This window comes from Littorina saxatilis, linkage group LG12 (assembly GCF_037325665.1).
Source record: "Littorina saxatilis isolate snail1 linkage group LG12, US_GU_Lsax_2.0, whole genome shotgun sequence".
Taxonomy (NCBI): Eukaryota; Metazoa; Mollusca; class Gastropoda; order Littorinimorpha; family Littorinidae; genus Littorina; species Littorina saxatilis.
In genome coordinates this window covers 69,197,529-69,223,174 of record NC_090256.1, presented here as the reverse complement: position 1 = coordinate 69,223,174, position 25,646 = coordinate 69,197,529, and the positions used below count along the sequence as shown (strand labels likewise).

The following is a 25,646-nucleotide window of genomic DNA, read 5'->3' as shown; positions in this document are numbered from 1 at the left end:
TTTTATTTTTTTATTTTTTTTAATTCTCACATCTGCCAAGGTGTTACAAGTGATAAGAACACCCCTCCACTTTGACCCATACCAAACATCACCATCCCCACTGCTTCCTGTGTACAGTGTGACACTTTGTTGAAATCATTTCACAGATTGCCCCAGTATCCGTTCTGGAATCAATTCATGACAATTTCGTACAGTGCACAGAGAGAACCCAAGCTGTTGATTTATGGCACTTCCGGTGGAGGGTTGGTCTTATCCCGATTGAAAGCCTGACCAGATTTGAGATGGTGAGTCGACGTGGACTTTTTTTTTATTTTATTTTTTTATAGCTGTGCGATGCCAACTTAGTTTTTGTGTCCCCAGAACTAGTGCCGATTTGGGACATGACGTGGTAATAAACTAGGCTTTTTTTTTATAGGGGGAGGACGGTGTCTTTAATACCTACAATTCTCCGCACGTGATAATCGCGAGGTTAGTGTAGACAGCTGTGGAATCGGAACTGCTTTAAGTGCGTGATCTTCTCCTTGGCCTGTCATAACCATTAAGTGTTATTGATTTCCTCTTCTCTGTGCATGTTTTGTTTTGATTGCGTCAATGAGTATCCTAGAGACGGCGGCAAAACATGTCTTTATGAGGGGTTTGAATAAGTATTTGCGATAGTTATGTGTGTGGAGGGCAACAGCCTGCGTTTCACACACAAACTGAGAACTTCACTTTCAACTCCAAAGCTAACACGATGGCGGTTGACAGTGAGTTATTTTTTGTCTGCTTCGCTGGAGACGTTTAAACCAGACTTATACCGTTTAAAAAGTGTAATGAACACTCCTAGACCTCTAGCCACTCAGTCTTATCAGGAAATGTGTCCAAAGACGTTAACGTGGGCGTTTATAAATAATGGTGCATCAAAAACTTTAACACTTAAACATATAAGAAAATGTGTTGCTAGAAGTATGTGTGTGTGTGTGTGTGTGTGTGTGTGTGTGTGTGCGCGTGCGTGTGTGTGTGTGTGTGTCACAGTGTGTGTGTGTGTCACAGTGTGTGTGCCACAGTGTGTGTGTGTGTGTGTGTGTGTGTGTGTGTGTGTGTGTGTGTGTGTGTGTGTGTGTGTACACATATTGAAGCATGTTTAATCTCAAGTTCTATGTTTCTATGTCAGTGTGTTTGTGAGTGTTTTCCACATTTCTTATTCGACATTGAACAGTTTAGATTTTTTCACTGATGATTGTTGCTAATGTTTCGTTCCGTCACGCAGGTGAAAACTGAGAGTCTCGAAGTCTCCATCGGTCAAGTTTCTTGCACACACACACACACACACACACACACACACACACACACACACACACACGTGATATCGGGAAAAGAATTGTGCTGATCTGAAGAAAAAAATCATATCTCCACTTCTTCTGCTGTCCACGTATGTGATGAAAGCAGCCCCAGCCGACGATAACATCTTGAAAGCAAGCGTCGGTGAAAAACAGCAAAATACTGTCTCCATTGCTCGTGCTGTCTATGCACGCGGGGCACGCAGGGAGAGCCGATCGTCAGAGACTGGACCTCAGACGCCACCAGGAGACCCCCATTCTGCTGAGACTCGTGATGGCCATGTGGAGGTGAGTCAATAGTCCTATGTCGGAAATAACTCTGTCAATGGCCTTATGTCGGAAATAACTCTGCCAATGGTGTGGAAAATAACTCTGCCAATAGCATTATGTCGGAAAATAACTGACCGCTGCCAATAGCCGTATGTTGGAAATAACTTTGCCCAACTTTTCATTGGCTGGAAGAGTTGTATTTCCTGAAGGTGAAGCAAGCTTACTATAAATAGCTCAGTGGGAATTCCCAGTACAGCAGATACACGCCGTTGGCTCTACAGTGTGAAATTGACTCCGATCTGCATGACTTGTGTTTAGCCGTGTGATATGCACGTGTATACGATATCCGTTCTTTTCAAAACCTGCAAGTCAGAATTCATTCAGCTTACTTACTGTAGCAACAACAGGGCGACTCCCCTGGTCACTTCCCACTGAGCTACACAAAGACAGCAGCTCGCCTCATTTTCAAGAAAGACAACCATTCCAAAGGCCATACAAACCACGACAAGAGTTATTTCCGAATAACGTCAATTACAACGGGTGACGTTTCATGTACTTGTGACAAATGTCATTTCCAGTATGTTTGTATCACTCTAGTGATTCTGTGTTCTTGCTCGTATTCTCAAGTGTAGTTTGATGTGTGTAGTTTTCTGTAGTTAATCTGTCTGTCTGTCTGTCTGTTTGACTGTCTGTCCGTCTGTGTCTGGCTGTCTTTCTGTCTGTCTGTTTGTCTGTCTGTCTGTCGTTCTGTCTGTCTGTCTTTCTATCTCAGTGTCTGTCTCAGTGTATGTCTGTCTGGATGTCTGTCTGTCTGTCTGACTGTCTGTCTGTAACACTACCTTTCTTTTCTGTCTAAGGAACGCGTTGGCCGCCCAGTTCTGTGCAGGCCTAGCTCTAGGCCTCACTGTCTCCTTTCTCTTCTTCGGCAACAACCACATCATCAGCTCTCGTGTAGGAATCAGGCTCACGCGAGACTATGACACCGGCGACATCGGCCATCGTGGTGACGTCAGGAAAATGGCGATGCATAGCGGAAGTGAGTATGCATGCCAGTTTTACTTTGTAGATGTATCGCAAGGCTTCAGGTTTCTGTGTTATTTTCGCTATGTTTGACCAAACTAATTTAGATTACTGGTTTGCTGTTCACGCTTACCAAATGTATGATAATGGTGTGTAAAGGTAAATTTAACTGCTTTCAGTAGACAACTAACGTCATTTAAAACTGTGTTTGTGATGTCATAATGACAGTCAAACCAAGCTACTTTAGAGAGCTGTATACTCTCTCTCTCTCTCTCTCTCTCTGTCTCTCTCTCTCTCTCCTCTCTCTCTGTCTCTCTAAATCTACCTGTCTTGGTAGGCTCACTGTGTGCTTGTTGAATGGCACTTAGTTGTGTGTATATTATTATTAGTACTATATGTGTTCCTCCTTGTGCGTCTGCGTGTGAGTGCGCAAGTGTGATTGCGTAATTAATGTTCCATTCTGTAATTGCTTTATTGATGTTCCATTCATGTATTTTCTACTACTTTTCTCATTTATTATTACTGTATGTTTGATGTTTCTATGATTCTAGTCGGGCGCACGCGTGAATATGTGTTTGTGTGAATGTAAAGGGCACATTGTAAGATTAAGCCTATGGCCTAAAATGTCTACCCTTTATGTGAATAAAATGTTCTAAGTCTAAGTCTCTCTCTCTCTGTCTCTCTCTCTGTCTCTGTCTCTCTCTGTCTCTCTCTCTGTCTCTCTCTCTCTGTCTCTCTCTCTCTCTGTCCTTATCCTTATGTAATAAAGTTCTGAGTTCTGAGTTCTGTCTCTCTCTCTCTCTCTCTCTCTCTCTCTCTCTCTCTCTCTCTCTCTCTCTCTCTCTCTCTCTGTCTCGGCTGTCTCTCTCTCTCTCTCTCTCTCTCTCTCTCTCTCTCTCTCTCTCTCTCTCTCTTTCTCTCTCTCACCGCAAGTAGGCAGCATCGCACTCAATCCCAAAACGTGACCATGTGTTGTGTGTGCAGACGACGAGTGGAGCGAAGCCGACCACGAGGCCTTGGATAGGCATGGCGACGGACAGTCCGACAACTCGTTCCTCATCAACGATCATCACATGCATGAAGGTCAGTCACAAAATACCGGTCCAGTTCCACTCCCCCCGTGAAAACAGGTCGTCTTACTGTCGCAGATCTGGGCGGGCTTTAACATGTAATAACAAGTGCGCAAGGCGAAATTACAACATTTAGTCAAGCTGTCGAACTAACAGAATGAAACTGAACTTACTGCATTTTTACAGCAAGAGCGTATACTCGTAGCATTGTCAGTCCACCTGTCGATGCAAAGGCAGTGAAATTGACAAGAAGAGCGGGGTAGTAGTTGCGCTGAGAAGGATAGCACGCTTTTCTTTATCTCTATTCTTTTTAACGTTCTGAGCGTGTTTTTAATCCAAACATATCACATCTATATGTTTTTGGAATCAGGAACCCACAAGGAATAAGATGAAATTGTTTTTAAATCGATTTCGGAAATTTTATTTTAATAATAATTGTTATATTTTTAATTTTCAGAGCTTGTTTTTAATTCGAATATAACATATTTATATGTTTTTGGAATCAGAAAATTATGAAGAATAAGATGAACGTAAATTTGGATCGTTTAAAAAAAATTTTTTTTTTTTATAATTTTCAGATTTTTAATGACCAAAGTCATTAATTAATTTTTAAGCCACCAAGCTGAAATGCAATACAGAAGTCCGGCCTTCGTCGAAGATTGCTTGGCCAAAATTTCAATCAATTTGATTGAAAAATGAGGGTGTGACAGTGCCGCCTCAACTTTTACAAAAAGCCGGATATGACGTCATCAAAGGTATTTATCGAAAAAATGAAAAAAAGTCCGGGGATATCATTCCCAGGAACTCTCATGTCAAATTTCATAAAGATCGGTCCAGTAGTTTGGTCTGAATCGCTCTACACACACACACGCACAGACACACACACACACACACACATACACCACGACCCTCGTCTCGATTCCCCCTCTACGTTAAAACATTTAGTCAAAACTTGACTAAATGTAAAAACACATCCCTCCGCTTGGTCATATACCAAAAATCAAAACCCTAACTGCTTTCTGTGGTTTGTTGGAATTTTTGGATGACTGAATTTCGGAAAAAGGCGCAATATATGTGACCCAGTGGCGGGATGGTCTCATCCCGTGTTAAAGCGTGGCCAGTCCTAAGACGGCGAGCAACCCGTGTTAAAGCGTGGCCAGTCCTGAGACGACGAGCAACCCGTGTTAAAGTGTGGCCAGTCCTGAGACGGCGAGCAAACCGTGTTAAAGTGGCCATTCCTGAGACGGCGAGCAAACCGTGTTAAAGCGTGGCCATTCCTGAGACGGCGAGCAACCCGTGTTAAAGCGTGGCCATTCCTGAGACGGCGAGCAAACCGTGTTAAAGCGTGGCCATTCCTGAGACGGCGAGCAACCCGTGTGAAAGCGTGCCCATTCCTGAGACAGCGAGCAAACCGTGTTAAAGCGTGGCCAGTCCTGAGACGGCGAGCAACCCGTGTGAAAGCGTGGCCATTCCTGAGACAGCGAGCAACCCGTGTTAAAGCGTGGCCAGTCCTGAGACGGCGAGCAACCCGTGTTAAAGCGTGGCCAGTCCTGAGACGACGAGCAACCCGTGTTAAAGTGTGGCCAGTCCTGAGACGGCGAGCAAACCGTGTTAAAGTGGCCATTCCTGAGACGGCGAGCAAACCGTGTTAAAGCGTGGCCATTCCTGAGACGGCGAGCAACCCGTGTGAAAGCGTGCCCATTCCTGAGACGGCGAGCAAACCGTGTTAAAGCGTGGCCATTCCTGAGACGGCGAGCAAACCGTGTTAAAGCGTGCCCATTCCTGAGACAGCGAGCAAACCGTGTTAAAGCGTGGCCAGTCCTGAGACGGCGAGCAACCCGTGTGAAAGCGTGGCCATTCCTGAGACAGCGAGCAACCCGTGTTAAAGCGTGGCCAGTCCTGAGACGGCGAGCAACCCGTGTTAAAGCGTGGCCAGTCCTGAGACGGCGAGCAACCCGTGTTAAAGCGTGGCCAGTCCTGAGACGGCGAGCAACCCGTGTGAAAGCGTGGCCATTCCTGAGACAGCGAGCAAACCGTGTTAAAACGTGGCCATTCCTGAGACGGCGAGCAAACCGTGTGAAAGCGTGGCCATTCCTGAGACGGCGAGCGACGGCGAGCAACCCGTGTTAAAGCGTGGCCAGTCCTGAGACGGCGAGCAACCCGTGTTAAAGCGTGGCCATTCCTGAGACGGCGAGCAACCCGTGTTCACGACGCGGAGTGTCACTTGACGTCAAACCGCAACACCAGCAATGTCACGCTTCATCGTTTGCATCCACAAATGATGATAATAATAAATCACTTTTCTATAGAGCAATTCCGGATTCACAGCTCCAAGCGCTTTACAATTCCAACAAGAAAATTGGTTGATTAAAATCAACATGGCCGAAGCAATGTTTTAATAAAAGAAGCGGTATTGTACGGGCACATGTTGAATTTGGGTTACATGTGTTACAGAGTATTTGAAAATCCGTAGGCATAAAAACATGCAAAGAAGAGTGATAGGTCCCTGTTGTGAATATAGTCAAGTGGATAAATTGATTACTTATGTTTCACACTAGTTTTGCTGTTACAGAGAGGAGACGGTTTGGCGGTCATGGGTTGCAGGTTATGCAACTTTAAGAGCAAGGCGCATGGTGCATGTTCTTGTGATCGTATTGATGAAAGCGTCATGAAGAGGGTGTTACAAATACAATGTAAATTTTGTTTTTGATGTTTGGTCTTCGCTGTGGTGGTTGTAAGATTGTGATGTGTTTAACCAACGAGATACAATGCTGTTTGGGACATGGTAATATTTGGTTGCCGGTATGGACGATATTCTGTGCTGTTACGGTTTGAGATTGTTGGCAGGGGTGAGCAAAAGTGTGACCGACTCAGCGCAGAGATGATCGAAGAGATTGTTTCGTAGTCTATTAGTGTTGTGACGAGCGTTGGCTAATGCAATTTCATGTTGGCATCTTCTCCACTAAAAGCTATAACCCAAAGACTGAAGACCAAAGTGCTTTACCCCACTTCTGACCCGAATCACCCCCCTCTTACTAGGTACACGTGCACTGAAGTTAACCTCTGCTTTGACCTGTGTGCCAGGAGTCGGATTAGAGAGAGAGAGAGTGAGAGAGAGTGAGAGAGAGAGAGAGAGAGAGAGTGAGAGAGAGAGGGTGAGAGCGAGAGAGAGACACACACACACATAGACAGATACAGACATAGAAAGACAAAAGCGGAGAGACTCAGAGGGAGACACAGACAAAAACATACATACAGAGAGAGAGAGAGAGAGAGAGAGAGAGAGAGAGAGAGAGAGAGAGAGAGAGAGAGGGTGAGAGCGAGAGAGAGAGAGAGAGAGAGAGAGAGAGAGAGAGAGAGAGAGAGAGAGAGAGAGAGAGAAAAAAACTGTAACTGATCTCGTGAGAACGGTAACAAAACGAGACATGTCAGATCTCCGAACGCATTGCAATAGATGACCGCTCCTGCGGCCATCAATAATCACCTCATACACACACACACACACACACACACACACACACACACACACACACACACACACACACACACACACACACACTCACACACACACACACATGTTTAAAAAAATAACAGATGAATACGTAAAATGAATTGGTGAGGTCAGCAAGAAATAAGCATTAAAGAAAAAAAGTTTGACGATTCGAATCCTTTCTGTACTACTGATCAATCTGTACTACTGATCAATCTGTACTACTGATCAATCTGTACTACTGATCAATCTGGCAAATGTACTTGTTTCTTCAAGAGACCCAAAATACCCCTTTCAATTGATACAATGTCCACAGCGCCTTGGGGGCAGGCAAGCCCATGTCCAACCCCTGGACCCCTGCCTTGAAGCCCCTCCCTCTCATACACTAGGTCCAGCTTTCTCTACTCAGTATGAGACACGAGCATATGCCAGCGTCGGACCACCTTCTCCGGTAGAGCACAAACTGTGCTGGCCAGCTATCTGCATGTTGATAAACAACATTTTCATTTCTATCAGGAGACGACGACTCCGCGGCACGCGAGCTAGCCAAGAAAGTGAAGGTGATGATCTGGGTGATGACGTCACCCAGCACGCTGCATGACCGGGCCAAGGCTGTGCGCGACACGTGGGGTCAAAGGGCGGAGCAACTGCTCTTCTTTAGTTCCGCCCACAACAAGACCTTCCCTACCATTGGCCTCAACGTCAGCGAGGGGCGTGAACATCTGACTGCCAAAACCATGCTGGGCTTTCGTTACCTCTACGATAATCACTTCGACGAAGCTGATTGGTTCATGAAGGTGAGAGTTGCTATGTTCTCTAATCGCTCCTGTTCTGTCCTTATGTTCAGTCTTGTCACGTTTCAATAGATCACAAAAGGTGATTATGAACGGTTAGTTACTGCTAACTAACTAACCACACCACGATCCACTCTCGCAGTCATACAAATAGATAGAATCAACAAAAGTATAAGTTTCAGACGCCTGTTTATATACTATCTCGCCACCTCCCTCGAGACTTCACTCCAAAAGATGTTTTACGTTCAAAACGTAAAAATAGGTCACTGACAAAAATGCCAGTTAAAGTTTAGAAAATGATAACACGCTGGTCCTGTGTATAGATAGGAAATATACTGTTCTGCCAAAAGCGCTGGTCAATGCAGGTGTCACACACCCCACGTTGTCACCACTCAAATAAAATCACAAATATAAAAGATGACCAGGTGGTATACAGGGTGCAATGAACATGGTGCACTTAGCTTTTTGCCACTGAGTGGGCGACCCGTAAGTAGTCTATCTCCACAACTGCTCCGTTGATTGAAGTGCCGGCTGGCGTGGAAACGAAGCAGGGATCAGTGGAGATATCAGGCGCCACACTCAGTCGCTGAAGGTCCTCCCCGTAGTCTACCAGAAATAGTAGAAATGTAGCTGGTAGGACGACGACAGCGACAGCAAATCACCAGAACACCAGGTTACCAGGTTACAGCATCACCGCAGCTAAGCAGATATGTAGATGGATAGGTAGGAACCCCTGAATCCCGCGTAGATAAGTAGGCTGCAACAAAAAGCATCGGTGCACTAAACATTCCACGCAACCCTTCACCCTCCACCTTCAAACATGTCACCTTTACATATTTCATAGAGCACGTGGGCCTGCACAAACGAACTTTTAAAACAACAAATCAGCTATTTTCCTTCCTTCTCTCCATATCTGCAAAAAACATATACAGATTATTATTTTAGCGTCACAAAGAGCAAATTATGCGCTAACCTGGAAAGAACAACATCAGAGTATTTCATTCCACAAACATAGACTCGTCAACACCGTTAAATAACGATTTATTGCCTCAACAGCCTAATGTCAGTAGCTCTCCTTTAAGCGAATCCGCTTCCTTTGTATGGCTTTCGCCCGTCGACGAATTTCCTGCCACACTCCCTCTTGTGCTGAATTTACTTCATGCGTTGGAATTTTTCCCCCTCTCAGCCAAGAAACAATCTGACAACCTCGTCGTCAGCAAACATGTAATACAGCGAAAGGTGGTCCCTTCTTGACGTTCCTAAAAGCCCTACTGTACATGCAGAACGGCACGTTGACATAAAATGATATAATATCACCACGTGTTGCATTGAAAACCATCAAACTCTTAGGAAGAAGAAAACGACCCTTCTCTCTTGCTGCCTATGTTCCAGTGTGTCGTTTCAAGTCTCCCTCAAACACCTTGAAAACATCACGTGACTCCACGTGTCACGTATCCAGTTCAGTCCCAGTCGATTTTGCCCAGACAGCAAAACCCTCCACGATGAAACCCTGTTGCACGCCAGCCAGGCGTGGAAAACGTATTCCACGTGTTGCCCAGTCAGCGGAAAATAGCCCGTCATACACAAGCACAGGCGCTTTTCATCGCAATTTGAGAAAGGCACCCCACAGAGTGTTCCTTTCTCAATCCATGTCACTAAACCGTGACAAGTCTGTTTCCTGATCTTTCTCTGCTACATTTTTTTTATATGCCATCGCTGTAAACACATGTTGCCGGGTCACGCTGGGATCAAAGGGCAGTTGACTCTTGTTTTACCTATGTACAGTACACGCTAGTCTGTACACATATGGAGAAAACTAATGTTATCTTAAAAAAATGTTTTCTGCTTCTGGAAGTTGATTTGAGTGGCAAATTCTTCTTTTGGCAACCTACGAATGTTAATTGTTAGGTTTTCGGCGCAAGCTTTGAAGAAAAACCAAAGGAAATGCGTTACTCACTTACTTATTTACTTACTGACGTACTGACTGACTTATTTACTTTCTTACTTTCTTACATAGCCTACTTAGCCTACTGTTTTTTACTTACTTACTTACTTACTTACTTACTTACTTACTGACTGACCGACTGACTTACTTACTCAGTCTATCTGCCTGTCTTTCTGAACTCAGTGTTAAGTTTTCGCCATTGGCTGCATTTCAAACACAAAAATGCTTTTCAGAAAAGAAACAATTCCTACGAGCCTTCTGTAGATCAGTAAACCAGGGCCGGACTACCGGGGGCGGTTATGGGGGTTGCGCAATCCCCCCCCCCCCCTAGCCTAAACATGTACCTCACTTATTTAAAACATTTTTTATTATTGTTTATTTTATGCCGTTTCATGCAAGGAGCGACCATTTTCCTATCTGAGAATATGACCTACCCATCAGCTTCAGGGGGCTTCCCTTGACCCCGCCAGGGGGAACATCCCCCTGGACCACCACTGGCAACCCCCCCCCCCCCCCCCCCCCCTCCTCTTCGCCTAGTCCGGCCCTGGTAAACTGCAAAATGAATGTCCATCCAGGAGACTAGGTCCAGATAACTCTTCCACCCCACCATTGCCTCGTGTTGTGAGTGCTTATCTCCCTTTGTACATGCAAGGGAACTAGGTCCAGACTACTCTCTCTCTCCACCCTAACCTTGTGTTCTAGTTGCTTCTCTCCCTTGGCGTATGAGATGTGACTCCCAAACAAACACATTAGTGGTCGTGTGACTGACGTCATTGCCAAGGGATTTATTCGTCAATTTGAACGAATGTTTGTAATAATTGTGTGGACTTATCCAGGAGGTTTTCAACATTGGTCAGTACTTAACCAATACAATGTAGTAGCTATATGGAGAAATACATTCTTGTTCTTCTTGTTCTTCTTGTTCTCTCTTTTTCTTGGTGCAAATGTGAACGTGACTGCATGACCCATAATACATTGGTGTTAAGGTGGACGACGACACGTACGTGATCATGGAGAACCTGCGCTACTTCCTGTCGGAGGAGAACCCCAAGGACCCGGTGTACTTCGGTCATCACTTCGGGCTGATCGCGGCGCAAGGCTACTACAGCGGGGGCGGGGGCTACGTGCTGAGCAAGGAGGCACTCAGGAGATTCGGACAGAAAGGTCAACTTGCTTTGTACAATTGTATTCAGAAAATTACAATAACAATGCCGCATACAATCAAATTGATAAATGGAGCACAGCAAGCAAAGCTTATACACGTGCTCTTAAAAGCAATATAATAATAGTTGATTAAAAGGTGAACTTAACTCTAGCCCCTACAATGTGGTGTTAAAGGGATAACACTCGGGAGATTTGGACAGAAAGGTGAAATAACTCTTGCTTCTACAATTTGCTGTTAAAGGGATAACACTCAGGAGATTCGGACAGAAAGGTGAAATAACTCTAGCCCCTACAATGTGCTGTTAAAGGGATAACACTCAGGAGATTCGGATAGAAAGGTGAAATAACTCTAGCCCCTACAATTTGCTGTTAAATGGATAACACCTGCGAAAAAGTTTCCAAATCGCTTCCAAGGTTATATCATAAGATTCTGCCTTACAAATGATGCTTTTGCGCAGGAGGAATGACTTCAGGGATGTTGCCGCAAGTTCATACCTATAGGACAAATGTCCTGAGCTCTTTAGCATCAATAGGACATCTGACTGCTTTCAGACATTTTAATAGGACATTATAATGTTGTGCAAAACACACAATCATGTGCACACACACACACATCAGTATATGCACCAGCATTATGTGCGTATATTGTTTTATTACTTTTGTTTTAGGACAGGACACACACAAAAAAGAAACCAAAAACTTCAGCACTCTTACTTTGATTGGCACACAAACTGCATGATTTCCTGACAGAGCTTTTTCTTGACATATTCAACAAAACAGTTTGCCTATATAGATGGTCTCTTTGCTTTCAAATTCTAACCAGCTAGTACTAAACAGGGTCAGCCATGAATAGGTAATCTTATTAAAAGACTGCCAAGTCTCGAAAATTTACTTTCCGTGATTGTGGAAGTTTCAGCGGCGACACTAGGGAGATTCAAAGGACAGCACGTTTCGTTTTGCAGCTCGTTTCGTTTGGTGAATGAGTCACCCCGCGAAACGGAACGTGAAACGAGACGGCATAGGCCGCAGACAAGATTTAGATGTATTCACGTTTCGTTTCGGAATGAAGGAAGGGCGATAAATCTTCAAGTGAAATTATCACGTCTGTCCTCGATCAGAATGGAAAAAAAAACCCTAGGAGGTGGTCCAGAATCGGGCATACTTTGATTATTTTCAGTCCAAATAAATCACACAGACTTTGTTTATACAAAATCACATACGAAGCCAGAATAAAAATTCGATGCGATGACCTACTTCTGCTTCGCCATTTGCTTTCTTCACCATGAAGTTGGATAAATGTACCAGGATCAGCACCCTTCAAAATATTTCAGTTCACAACAGTTGTCTACCTCCAATGAACACATTCTCAGCGCTGAAAGACTGTGAAAGGGTTGATGAATCTAGCAATGCATAAAATGGCCAACAAATAAAACTGTTAGTGTGCAAAAATACTCACAAAAGTTGACGAAATATTGTTCGTTTTTTGGGGGTGGAAAACGTGACTGCGTTTTGACGTTCCACGTTCCGTTTCAGTTGACCTTCACCTTTCCAGCGAGAGACCCCCGAAATGATGACGTTTACCACAACTTCAAAACGAAACGTCCCGACGTTTCGTTTATTAAATCTCCCTACTGTCATTGGTACTGTCATTTTCCCGAATGATGCTATTGCCAGCCGTGTTTTCCCATGTTCTTGGCCCTAATGTAGCACACGATGCCGTTGAAACGCCAAACGTGTTCAGCTTTTGTTGTTCTTTGGCAGGCTTTAGTTTTTTTCAGTGGTATAATTCAGTGCCGTGCGCTTCATCTCTAACCGAAAGCAAATTAAAGCAGACGCGAACCTTGGTCAGTTGGAGTTGTCTCCCGTACTCCTAACTTTGGTGTGCTGTAAACGGGTGTACGTAAACGGCTCATACCGCAAACGGTTAGGAAAACGCAAGATCTGTACTGTACAATTTCAGTGCAACTGTACGCGAGTGCGCTCTGTCGCTTTTTGAAGATTTCTATCATGAAAGAAAAATTATCAATTAACGAGCTGTCCGAAGGAATGGAGTTCTTATCGGACAATGACCGCGCTCAGTTGAAAACGATAGGACATCTGACCGCCATGCGGCTACGTGAATCGGACATTCAGTGAGCCTTTTAATCGGTCTATGTCCGATGTACGACGCCTAACGACATCCCTGCGACTTGACTTTGCAAAAGGAAGTTTGTTTGTTTGTTTGTTTGTTTGCTTAACGCCCACCCGACCACGAAGGGCCATATCAGGGCGGTGCTGCTTTGACATATAACGTGCGCCACACACAAGACAGAAGTCGCAGCACAGGCTTCATGTCTCACCCAGTCACATTATTCTGACACCGGACCAACCAGTCCTAGCACTAACCCCATAATGCCAGACGCCAGGCGGAGCAGCCACTAGATTGCCAATTTTAAATTCTTAGGTATGACCCGGCCGGGGTTCGAACCCACGACCTCCCGATCACGGGGCGGACGCCTTACCACTAGGCCAACCGTGCCGGTCAAAAGGAAGTGTTTTAACAGCTAAATCAAATGTCGCAGAGTAGGCCAAGAAAAGCACTCTTTGTAGTGTGTTTGGGTTATTTCTAATCAGTTACGCCCGTTGTTTGTGTACGTGATGAACGTTACGCCGCCCGGCAGAGCTTCTTGGCTACTTTTTGTTTTCAACACCCGAGAGAGGCAGCGCCTTGAAGCGCATTCACTCACTTTGATTTCATTCATTACCGTACGTGTGATGTTTTAGAGCAAATAGTGTCGTGTGCGTCGAGATGAAGGTACCGCAGATTCTTCAGATTTATTAAATTCGCCTGAAGCTCCCCCCCCCCCCCCCAAAAAAAAAAAATAATAAAGTAAAATAAAATAAAGAGAAGAAAAGAGGGCACGCTCGCTTGTATGGCGTCTCAGTGTTCATTGACGTAGGGGTTGTTTGATCTCTACATCTTCATCCGCTTATTTCTGTTGCTTGTGGGATTTGATATCGTTTCTCGTTCAGCACTGATGCACATGACTGTATTCTGTATCCCTTGGCCTGGAAAAACATAAGACATAAGATAATTTATATTTTATATTTGTTTTCCATACAAAAACAATGGCTGAAAAAGTGTGGTTTGTCTAAGAGCAAATGAACTTTACCATTCATTGTTCAATTGCATGGACAATCAATGATCTCCCGTCTCCCCAGGCCAGGACCCCATGCTGTGCAAGCAAGATGGCGGCGCGGAGGACGCTGAGTTCGGCAAGTGTATGGAGAGACTGGGGGTCAAGACGGTCAACACCACGGACACCCTGGGCCGCTCCCGCTTCCACTGCTTCGACCCAGAGACTCACATCATGGGGGGCTACCCGCCCTGGTACTACAAGTACGACGCTAACGGGGGCAAAAAGGTCGGTGGCATTTCAGTCTCTAGTTGTTTCTCTCAATGTGTGTCTGTGTAACATGGTGAATTGTAAGAATGTCCAATAATTTATTGAGGTCTACAAGCACTACGTGCAGCCAAGACGTGTATCTATGACGTCACCTGTATACGTGCTGGACACTTGGTCTAGTGATTCACCACACCTGAAACTGCAACGCGAAGCAGACGATTTAACCGCTGACAGTAAATTGTATGACAGAAAGCACGTTTAAGCTAAAGCATGGACCTCACTGTTCGCACATATGTGCATAAAACTGCCTTAGAATTACTGGTATTTGGAAAATGGCACGATTCATTCTTGACTGAAAGGTGCGCGGGAATGCCTTCTCTCTTCGGTGCAAATAAATCCACCCACATTCACCTATTTCCTGCAAACAGAAAATACAATCCGGGTAATGCTTACCCTGGCCCTGTTCATGATAGTTTACAGTGCTGAAAATTTACACACACACAGGGCCGGACCCAGGGGGGGGGGGGGGGTTCCAGGGGTTCCGGAACCCCACCCCTGGAAAAAGCATGTAGCCTACCTTGCTTTGACTTTCACTAGTTTTAGCACCAAAACAATGCTGCTCTTAACCCTCAAAACAAGGCCCAGAATGCACAGATTTTAACCGTTTTTCAAAAATTTTCCGGGGGCATGCACTTCGCTGATTTGCCCCCCCAAAAAAGGAGGAACCCCCCCCCCCTTACAACTCATTTGGTCCGGCCCTGCACACACAAAATAGAAATGATCTGGCTGTGTGTGTGTCTGTCTGGCGGTCTACTATTATGTAAATCATGCATGGCTTGTTGAAAGAGACCACACAAACAACTGTTGTCAAGCAGGAAACCACTATAGAAACTGACTGAATTGCTGTACGCGGCTCGCATTGGATCATTACGGCTCCAATATCCTTTGTGTGTGCAAGGCGGAAGCGCCTCAAACTGCATTGCACGCGCGTTGAAGTCTCTTGTTCAGTCTGCATGCACGTTTTGATCCTGTTTCTTTCTCCCTGTTTTGCGTGCACACAATGGATTCTATTCCTAATCCCCACACAATACGCTCAGCCAGCAGTACCGTGAATACGGCTTGCCAAACATGCAATATCCACAACACATCGATAAACGATCCATCATGCACCCGCATATTGATTTTTCCATGTCCACCCGCATATTGATTCTCTCATCTCCACAATCTTCTCTCCTTGCAGGGTCTGCACAGTATCAGCGACTACGCCGTCACGTTTCACTACATCTACCCGTCCAAGATGAAGCGATTGGAGTTCTACATCTACCACATGGCTGCGTACGGCGTCAAGCGAGGCTTCCAGCAACTCAACAACCCGCCCAAAGACAGGGTGCCCATCAAACCCATCTACAGGAATCCACCCAAGAAAACATGACGTGACATGACATGACGTGACGTGACGTGACATGACGTGACGTGACGTGACATGACGTGACATGACATAACGTGACGTGACGTGACGTGACGTGACGTGACGTGACGTGACATGACGTGACAAGCGAGGCTTCCAGCACCTTAACACCCAGCCCAAAGACAGGGTGCCCATCTACAGGGATCCACCCAAAAAGACATGACAGACATGACATAACAAGACAATACGTGACAAGACAAGACTTTCTAGACATGACAAGACATGACATAACAGGACTTCACATGACATGACAAGCCTTTGCAAGACTTGCAAAACATGAAATGACAAGACATGAAATGGCATGACATAACAAGACATAAAATGTCAAGACATGACATGCAATTCCATGAAAAGCTGTGATATGAAAACGAAACTGTTTAGTGTATTTCTTTACAGGGGCAGAAGATTTTGCACAATAATATTTCATTTCATGCAAAAATCCGCAATGTTTGTGGACTTGTGAGAAACAAAGGTATCATTTGCATGTGATTGGACGGACAGACTTTGTATTGGGTGTCATGCACGTGGTGATATTGACAATACAATTGTGGCTTGCTTTTGTTCTTGTGATTGCGACTTTCATGGGAACACTGGGGGATTGGGAGAAAGTCTATATGGGAGAGAGAGAGAGAGAGAGAGAGAGAGAGAGAGAGAGAGAGAGAGAGAGAGAGAGAGAGAGAGAGAGAGAGAGAGAGAGAGAGACAATGACAATGACAAATCTTTATTTTTCGAGGGTGACAAGAATAAGCATAGATATGCTTTAAATTGTGTTTACTCTTGGAGGTAATGTTTGGGGGTTAAGACACATCGTGTTTTTGCTCCGTGAGAGTTGTATGTGAAACCGCAGCACAGTGACGAAGCACTTTGATTTCGAAAACGATAGTTTGACGGATGGGCTGAGGCGGGCAGAATGTTTAGCGTACCCTTTTATGGTAGTCTGCATTATAGTGTACATAACATCAGTGTCACTTACAGATCTAGAGAGAGAGAGAGAGAGAGAGAGAGAGAGAGAGAGAGAGAGAGAGAGAGAGAGAGAGAGACAGACAGACAGACAGACAGAGAGAGAGAGAGAGAGAGAGAGAGAGAAAGAGAGAGAAAGAGAGAGAGCGAGAGACTAGAGAGAGAGAGAGAGAGAGAGAGAGAGAGAGAGAGAGAGAGAGAGAGAGAGAGAGAGAGAGAGAGAGAGAACATATCGTTCTTGGGGTGTTTGAGGATACAGTATTTATGAGGATTCAAAAAGTATTACAATCAAAGATATAGACCAAGGTTTTCAGTTGTGGTGTGTGTGTGTGAGAGAGAGAGTGTGTGTGTTTATTTGTTCAAGAGTTAATGGTTATTGGTTTCCCATAAATGCCCTCACACCTTCAAACACACACACACAAACACACACACGTGTACACACACACGCGCGCGCACACACACACACACACACACACACACACACACACACACACGTGCCTTAAATAGTGTAGTTGAACCTACAGATGATGAATAATGAGTAGGCCCGCGTTTCGTTCATTTCGAAATGTCGGTTTTTCCCTTCGATGACTACGTATAGATCTGTAAGTGACACTGATGTTATAATGCAGACTACCATAATAGGGTAGGCTAAACATTCTGCCCGCCCCAGCCCATCAAACTATCGTTTTCGAAATCAACGTGCTTCGTCACTGTGCTGTATACACTGAGACAAAGAACGACTATCAAGTGATGTTTTTTTCTGCTGATTGGTGCCGCGGCACTCTCAGGAGTAACAGGCCCACGTTGAGAAGAAGACATAGAACAAACACTTTATTAGCTGTCAACACTTCCCCCCTCCTCCCACCCCCACCCCCCCACCCTTAAAACACCCACACACACACACACACACACACACACACACACACACACACACACACACACCAATTTGGCTAAAAGCCTGCCTTTCAAATACAAAAAGATAATACACCAAGACAAATAAAGATAAGATATTAAAATTAAACGTCTATCGGACATTAGCAACAGTACGTATCACCATCAATCATCAAATATTATTATATAAAAAGACATATGATTGTGTACTGAGTCTTCCGTCAACTAGACGTAAAAATAGCCTACACCCGTCATACACCAGTCATACATCAGTCATACACCAGTCATACACCAGTCATGCATCAGTCATACACCAATCATACACCAATCATACACCAATCATACACCAATCATACACCAATCATACACCAGTCATACACCAGTCATACACCAGTCATACACCAGTCATACAGCAGTCATACAGCAGTCATACATCAGTCATACACCAGTCATACACCAGTCATACAGCAGTCATACACCAGTCATACACCAGTCATACACCAGTCATACACCAGTCATACACCAGTCATACACCAGAAGAAAGAAAGAACAAGAACAGAGACAAAGTTAACGAAGAAAAGAAATATGGAAAAAAGAAACAGATTAAATGCTGGCGTTCGCAAGAAAACATGACGACAGGCACTAAAAAACAGCATTGGTTGTCATTAAGTTGTGGTGCTGGGCTCTTCATAGTGTATCACTTAGCTTTCTATTGTGGCTTAATAGTGTATCACTTAGCTTTCTATTGTGGCTTTATAGTGTATCACTTAGCTTTCTAATGTGGCTGTATAGTGTATCACTTAGCTTTCTATTGTGGCTGTATAGTGTATCACTTAGCTTTCTATTGTGGCTTAATAGTGTATCACTTAGCTTTCTATTGTGGCTTTATAGTGTATCACTTAGCTTTCTAATGTGGCTTTATAGTGTATCACTTAGCTTTCTATTGTGGCTTTATAGTGTATCACTTAGCTTTCTATTGTGGCTTTATAGTGTATCACTTAGCTTTCTATTGTGGCTTTATAGTGTATCACTTAGCTTTCTATTGTGGCTTTATAGTGTATCACTTAGCTTTCTATTGTGGCTGTATAGTGTATCACTTAGCTTTCTATTGTGGCTTTATAGTGTATCACTTAGCTTTCTATTGTGGCTTTATAGTGTATCACTTAGCTTTCTATTGTGGCTTTATAGTGTATCACTTAGCTTTCTATTGTGGCTTTATAGTGTATCACTTAGCTTTCTATTGTGGCTTTATAGTGTATCACTTAGCTTTCTATTGTGGCTGTATAGTGTATCACTTAGCTTTCTATTGTGGCTTTATAGTGTATCACTTAGCTTTCTATTGTGGCTGTATAGTGTATCACTTAGCTTTCTATTGTGGCTGTATAGTGTATCACTTAGCTTTCTATTGTGGCTTTATAGTGTATCACTTAGCTTTCTAATGTGGCTTTATAGTGTATCACTTAGCTTTCTATTGTGGCTTTATAGTGTATCACTTAGCTTTCTATTGTGGCTTTATAGTGCATCACTTAGCTTTCTATTGTGGCTTTATAGTGTTTCACTTAGCTTTCTATTGTGGCTTTATAGTGTATCACTTAGCTTTCTATTGTGGCTTTATAGTGTTTCACTTAGCTTTCTATTGTGGCTTTATAGTGTATCACTTAGCTTTCTATTGTGGCTTTATAGTGTTTCACTTAGCTTTCTATTGTGGCTTTATAGTGTATCACTTAGCTTTCTATTGTGGCTGTATAGTGTATCACTTAGCTTTCTATTGTGGCTTTATAGTGTATCACTTAGCTTTCTATTGTGGCTTTATAGTGTATCACTTAGCTTTCTATTGTGGCTTTATAGTGTATCACTTAGCTTTCTATTGTGGCTGTATAGTGTATCACTTAGCTTTCTATTGTGGCTTTATAGTGTATCACTTAGCTTTCTATTGTGGCTTTATAGTGTATCACTTAGCTTTCTATTGTGGCTGTATAGTGTATCACTTAGCTTTCTATTGTGGCTTTATAGTGTATCACTTAGCTTTCTATTGTGGCTTTATAGTGTATCACTTAGCTTTCTATTGTGGCTGTATAGTGTATCACTTAGCTTTCTATTGTGGCTTTATAGTGTATCACTTAGCTTTCTATTGTGGCTTTATAGTGTATCACTTAGCTTTCTATTGTGGCTGTATAGTGTATCACTTAGCTTTCTATTGTGGCTTTATAGTGTATCACTTAGCTTTCTATTGTGGCTGTATAGTGTATCACTTAGCTTTCTATTGTGGCTTTATAGTGTATCACTTAGCTTTCTATTGTGGCTTTATAGTGGAAGACCTGTGTAGAAGACGACACGTTACACGAAGAACAATAATGCAGGACTGCACAAAAAGGACAGACCTGTGACACATGGTGGGCTGTTCTGACCTAACTTTGTTTTTAAATGTCACAGCAAGAGATTCATGCTAGTCAATCGTGCGCCTGTGGACTTGATGCCAGGAGAGAAAAGCGGCCTGTGAAGTGACAGCTCGCAAGGGACACTTCCCCCACCTCGCCCCGAGTCCCTGTCCCGGTCTGACCGGTGTGGAGTTGCGTGTTCTGTGCACTACCACGCCAAACCGCTTTCATCGTTGTCATGGCAGTAACGTCAACAAATCGATTCTGCCTCTGCTTCTGCGGATGCTAGTGACGTCACAAGTTTATCCTCGAATCCAAAATGGCGGATCAACAGTGTCAACAACCTTGGCTTCGCAGTAGTTAGAGACGTTTTCCGTCGATTCTCATCCACCGAAAATGTTTTAAACGACCGGAGACAATCCTCCATGGCCATTTGTCTCCCTCCATGGCTGCGACATCGTCGTCGAGTGACAAGGCGTGCCTAATAACGTGTCCGACGTGTGACTACTCGGTGCCGCAGCAGCCGGGCACTAAACGCACTATCTGTCCTAACTGCGGTAACTTCTACAGTCGGGAGCTTGCCGAGCGACCGCCATCACCACGAAGACGAATCAGACAGGACAGAACTGAACGAGGCCCCATTTACCGCGACAACCAGGTGATTTATTGACACGTTTCGCAACATTATTGATCTGGTTTTCGGCAAGAATGGCATGTAGTCAAGGGCAGATAATTGGAAAGTTGAGTAGTACTAGTAGCGTTTACTAATTCAGTAATTGGGACCAGACTCATTTTATAATGGATTCAGCCAGAAATTGTGAATGAAATCAGAATAAGTGGTCAGGGAGGGGTAATCTTGAACTGTAGTGTGTTAAATTCATAGCTCAGAATTCAGAAGCATTTACAGGCACAGCTAAGCCTCCCGTAAACCATCACAGATACGGTCAGGTTTTTACACACAGTACAAACACCCTTTCATTTGAACGCTCACCGATTGAGAACATCCTAGGTGCCCTCCGTAAAGAGCGAGCAATTTTCAAACAATTTATTTTTGCATGGTTTATCTTACCCCTGAGCCAACGTGAACCCGTGTGATCAAGTTTCCCTTTTTCACAATGTAGTCGTCAGTTAGTCATTTGAATGCGACTCGCTGTGAGTTTATCTGCAATAGCACGTTATTAAGTACCTCTGACTATGCACGAAACAAATGGCTGTGGTTCACAAGAACTCTAGCGATGGCTTTTGACTGTTCAGAGGAACTGGCGAAAGGTATAAACCGTCGTCTGCTATGAGAACCACGACCTTGCGTGACCCTGCTTCCGGGCTTTTCTTTTTTCAAACTTTCAAAACTTCAAATTGTACTGATCTTGTCTTGATGAAAAAAGAATTCCTTTATGATTTAAGAATTTTTGTGTAACAAGCAGTCAATTTATTATTTAGATTTTAAAAGTTAGGTCTAGCGCCAAAACGCACCATGGTCTGATTGTCTCTGACACAATCCGCAAAATTAATTCTTTGAAAATTGCTCGCTCTTTACGTAGCCTCGTAGGGCACCTAGGATGTTCCCGTTTGGTGAGCGTTCAAATGGAAGGGTGTTTGTACTGTGTGTAAAAGCCTGACAGTATCTGTGATGGTTTACGGGAGGCTTACAGTGCCTTTAAGTCTCCAAATTTGCAGAACCAGCACTTGTAAGCAGAACAAGTCATTGTAGATTCCTTTGGAGTCACGGAATGAACTGTACGAATGCTCGGAATGCATTTCGTTTACATGCGTCAAAAAAGGAATTATCCTCAGCGGCGACAGGGGAGGCAACTCCCGTTGGCTTAGTGATGTCCCTTGGATGACAACGTAGCCATTCTCGGGTCTTTTTCGTCAATCAAATTAATTAATTATGCTTAAGTTTGGAGCTCAATCCGTCAATTAATTTCACGACAAATGTTCTTTGGCTTGATTATAGGGACCTGTATTAAAAATAAGTAAAGAATGCCACTGGATTGTGAGCTATGAATTTAACACACTAAAAGTTCAAGATTACCCAGGGAAGTGTTTCTTGTCCCAATGAAAAATTGCAATGTGTAGTTTGGTTATGTTAATTGGTCCTACATGTGTCACTATGTGTACATGTGTCATTATGTGTATGTGTCATTATGTGTACATGTGTCATTATGTGTACATGTGTCATTATGTGTACATGTGCAGCCATGATGCTGAAGAGTTGAGATGTTTGTTGAAGAAATGACACAGCTTACAATGTACATGAAACTTGCTAGTTTTATTCCTACAAGTTGCAGGCTTTGAAATGTTCGGAAATATTTCTCTTGTAATTTTTTGGCGGTGTGGCATTGGTAGAGTATCATTCATAGTTATCATACTGAAGAAGACGGTTTGCCAAAATATTGAACAGGAATATTCTCACCTGGTTACTGATGTGTCCACTTTTGTTTAAATATCATAGTTATTATCTTTTTTCATTTTTATTTTCAGAATGACCGCAACAAACCTCAAGGAGGACGTCTACAGACAATCGCAAACTTTTTCCAAAACCTTGGGGGCGGTAATCGCAGGGGTTCTGCCTCGTCCAACCAGAATGAACAACAGTCGGGCTCTCCGCAGCCAAGTGACGGCCGTTCAGACTTACTTCCCCCTGTCACCAGTCCTCGGCTCCCGGCCATCGGCAGTTCTCAGCTGACAGTGTCGAGGGGTCACACACCTGCCTACGCAAAGGCTAACCGTGGGGGGTCCGATCGCCATGGAAATCCTCCCGTCGTCAAGGATGTTTCTTCAGGGCCGAAGAGCCCTCGTCCCCCAGCGAGTCCCAAGGTCAACCAAGTCCCCGCTGCACCCATCAGTACCCTAACCTTAGAACAGTTCCAGTACGTATTGTTTGTTTTTATTTAACATAGTTTTGAGCATGTTATCTTCTTTTATTACCAATTCAGTGCCCCAATCAGGACGGATTCTAGGTGACCCTCTAAATGTTATAACGTTCAGGCAGGGACCCTTTTTGTTTATCACGCTAAATATTAATAAGTCAAAGTAAAAATGTAATTTAACAATATCAGCGTGATTTATTCTAAAGAATAACACTTCAAATGCTGTCAGATAATACTCTCTTTATCTAAAAAATACCGAAAAGCGAGTTTTGTCGGTGGATGCGTTACGGAACAGCAAGGCACCGCCCATCGTCTGATTTTGCAATGCCGACCGCTCACTTGAAATCTAAATGATCAAAGTTCGGAAAAATCAAGTGAAATTGCGTCACTCACTTTTCATCAAATGTATCTTTACGTCATTTCCCATCCGTCTGGAGTCGGTTCTAAATCTGTCGCTCTCTGTTCAACGAGAAAAAGCGAAGCAACCGAAACGCATGTTCAACATGATATATCTTGTGAGATTGTTGTGTGTCAAAGGCATTTGACCTGTGAATATTCATCACGTCAGGTGTGTTACTCTGATTGGCTGACTCAGGTCACGAGAATTCTTTGACTGACAGGCATAATCAGGTAGAAGCGCTCAAGTTCCTATTGCGGCTGTTCAAGTTCCCATTCGCGGGGTCGCTTCGAAATTTCTTTTAGTCGAATTAAACGGTAATAAAACCGTTACAGTAGTACCTGCCATATCCGGTCACCCATTAGTCATTGCAAAGGTGACCGCAAATATCAGGTGGCCGTTCATTACAGGCCCCCTCCTGAGGCTCCAAAAAAACAACCAAAAACACAATCAAGTTTTCATGAAGAAAAGAAAGCGATCATCCACGAGCCGCCGATTCATTGTCTCTGTTAGTTTTGCTTTCGTTTATACATCTTAATTATTTGCGTGTTTAACTCGATCGTCCTGGCTAAGCTATTGTTTCGTATGTTTCTATGTGTGTTGTTTGGATTATTATATATGTATTTGAGTGTCAGATAAACAAGTGTTTCAAACTCACATCAGCTGTGATCGATCCGGAAGTGACTGCCGTAAATGTACATGTATGCGCATGTCTGTATTTACAGTTTGCGCATGCGTAAGTATTCATGTCGTCTGCTCGTGCTGTGCCGTCTGTGCACACAACACACACACACACACACACACCGTCACGCACACACACACACACACACACACACACACACACACACGCCGTTAAGTGGCCGCTCCTGTCGAGTAAGAGGGGCACCTTAGGGCAAAAATCAGTGACCGTTGACCGCGTCAGACAGGTTAACGGCCATTAAGAGTCAATTATAGAAGGAAAACTCATTAGTCATGGGAAAGCTGGCCGCTCCGGGCAGGTTCACGCCCACGAAAGGGCCGGAAATGGAAGGGACTACTGTATTTCTAATATGCTGTTAGCAAATGATAACAGACATGTCTCACAAACGATATCAGCATTTGCCTAAAAGGCTCATGCTTGATCTCTTTTTTCTCGACATGTCTTGTTATCATTTGCTAACAGTCAGCATATTAGAAATAACTCATATTGTGGTTATTGTGTACTGTCAACATCTGATGTGCTTTTGCTTCAAGAGGGCGATTATTAATTTTGTATCACAGTAAAACCAGAACTAACAAAGGATAAAGCATCATAGTGTACTGAGTGATACCTGCATTGAAAGGACACCCTTGAGACCACCCAAAAGGGTCCCTGCATGGCAGGTGGCCTCTCACAAGAGGTACTTTTTAGTCAAGTTAATAGACACATGCAGCAGGAATTAGGTGTCCTCTCATGAGAGGGTCCTCTCATTGCTGGTACCACTGGGATACAAACCATGCTGTTCTGCATACAAACAATCAAGGTGAGGACAGAACAAATTGAATTTTATCCCCGAGTACGCAGTACTAGGGTCCAGCAGACTTTAATTGTGTGTCTGTCTGTCTGTTCGTCTCGACTTAACAGCTTATTGCTGGGAAACTACTGGGCGCAGCTCCTTCAAAAGTTGATACACTAACTTGATAATAGGTCCGATTGATCGTATTAAAACTTCATAATGTTACCTGGGACCTAAATGCGAAATATTCCACAAAAACGACTCTTAACGGCGGGCGCGATTCGCGGTGGGATAGAACAGCCGTTCGGCTAATCCGCCAGCCAGCCAGCGACAGCGACACCAGGCTTTGGGTGCGTGCGTGCTTTGCGTGCGTGTACCACTGTGCGCGAGGAGTATAGGCATTTGAGTTCACTGGCGAATGATAGAATTGGTGGCTTGGTGGAAAGCGTTTCCGACTATGGCTAAAGTGATCCGGGTTCGATTCCCGGCATGGGCTGTCTATTTTTTTTATTTTTTTATTTTTATATTTTTTTTTTATAATAAATTCTTGTTTACTATTGTTTATTATGAACGTTTTAATGTTTTATTTTACTGTAATAATTTTTTTAATTGTGTAAAATAAATAAATAATTTTTGTTTTTTGTTTTTTGTTTAAATCCAAGGGATCCGGGTTCGATTCCCGGCATGGGCGGTCTATTTTTTTTTTTTTTTTTTTTTTTTTTAAATTCTTGTTTACTATTGTTTAT

The 25,646-nt window shown here is 43.7% G+C and overlaps 2 protein-coding genes across 2 annotated transcripts in view; both read left to right on the top strand.

Moving 5' to 3' along the window:
- Positions 1-399: 399 nt before the first annotated feature.
- Positions 400-16,483, top strand: LOC138982655 (glycoprotein-N-acetylgalactosamine 3-beta-galactosyltransferase 1-like). The gene is made up of 8 exons (XM_070355984.1): positions 400-746; positions 1,250-1,607; positions 2,447-2,625; positions 3,594-3,692; positions 7,686-7,966; positions 10,895-11,072; positions 14,274-14,476; positions 15,699-16,483. Exons 2-8 carry the CDS (start codon positions 1,507-1,509, stop codon positions 15,888-15,890), a joined length of 1,233 nt encoding a protein of 410 aa, XP_070212085.1. The 5' UTR covers positions 400-746; positions 1,250-1,506; the 3' UTR covers positions 15,891-16,483.
- Positions 16,484-20,438: 3,955 nt separating this feature from the next.
- Positions 20,439-25,646, top strand: part of LOC138982648 (probable E3 ubiquitin-protein ligase HECTD2) — a 48,326-nt gene continuing 43,118 nt past the window's right edge. The window contains exons 1-2 of the mRNA XM_070355972.1: positions 20,439-20,813; positions 22,640-23,028. Of these exons, the coding sequence (XP_070212073.1) occupies positions 20,601-20,813; positions 22,640-23,028 (602 nt within the window). The 5' untranslated portion in view covers positions 20,439-20,600. The remainder of the gene's footprint in view (positions 20,814-22,639; positions 23,029-25,646) is intronic.

Excerpts from the sequence above, each read along its gene's own strand:
- LOC138982655 (XM_070355984.1), top strand. The coding sequence starts at position 1,507 with ATGCACGCGGGGCACGCAGGGAGAGCCGATCGTCAGAGACTGGACCTC. Across the intron at positions 3,693-7,685 it reads CGATCATCACATGCATGAAG|GAGACGACGACTCCGCGGCA; the intron begins GTCAGTCACAAA and ends CATTTCTATCAG. Across the intron at positions 14,477-15,698 it reads ACGCTAACGGGGGCAAAAAG|GGTCTGCACAGTATCAGCGA; the intron begins GTCGGTGGCATT and ends CTCTCCTTGCAG.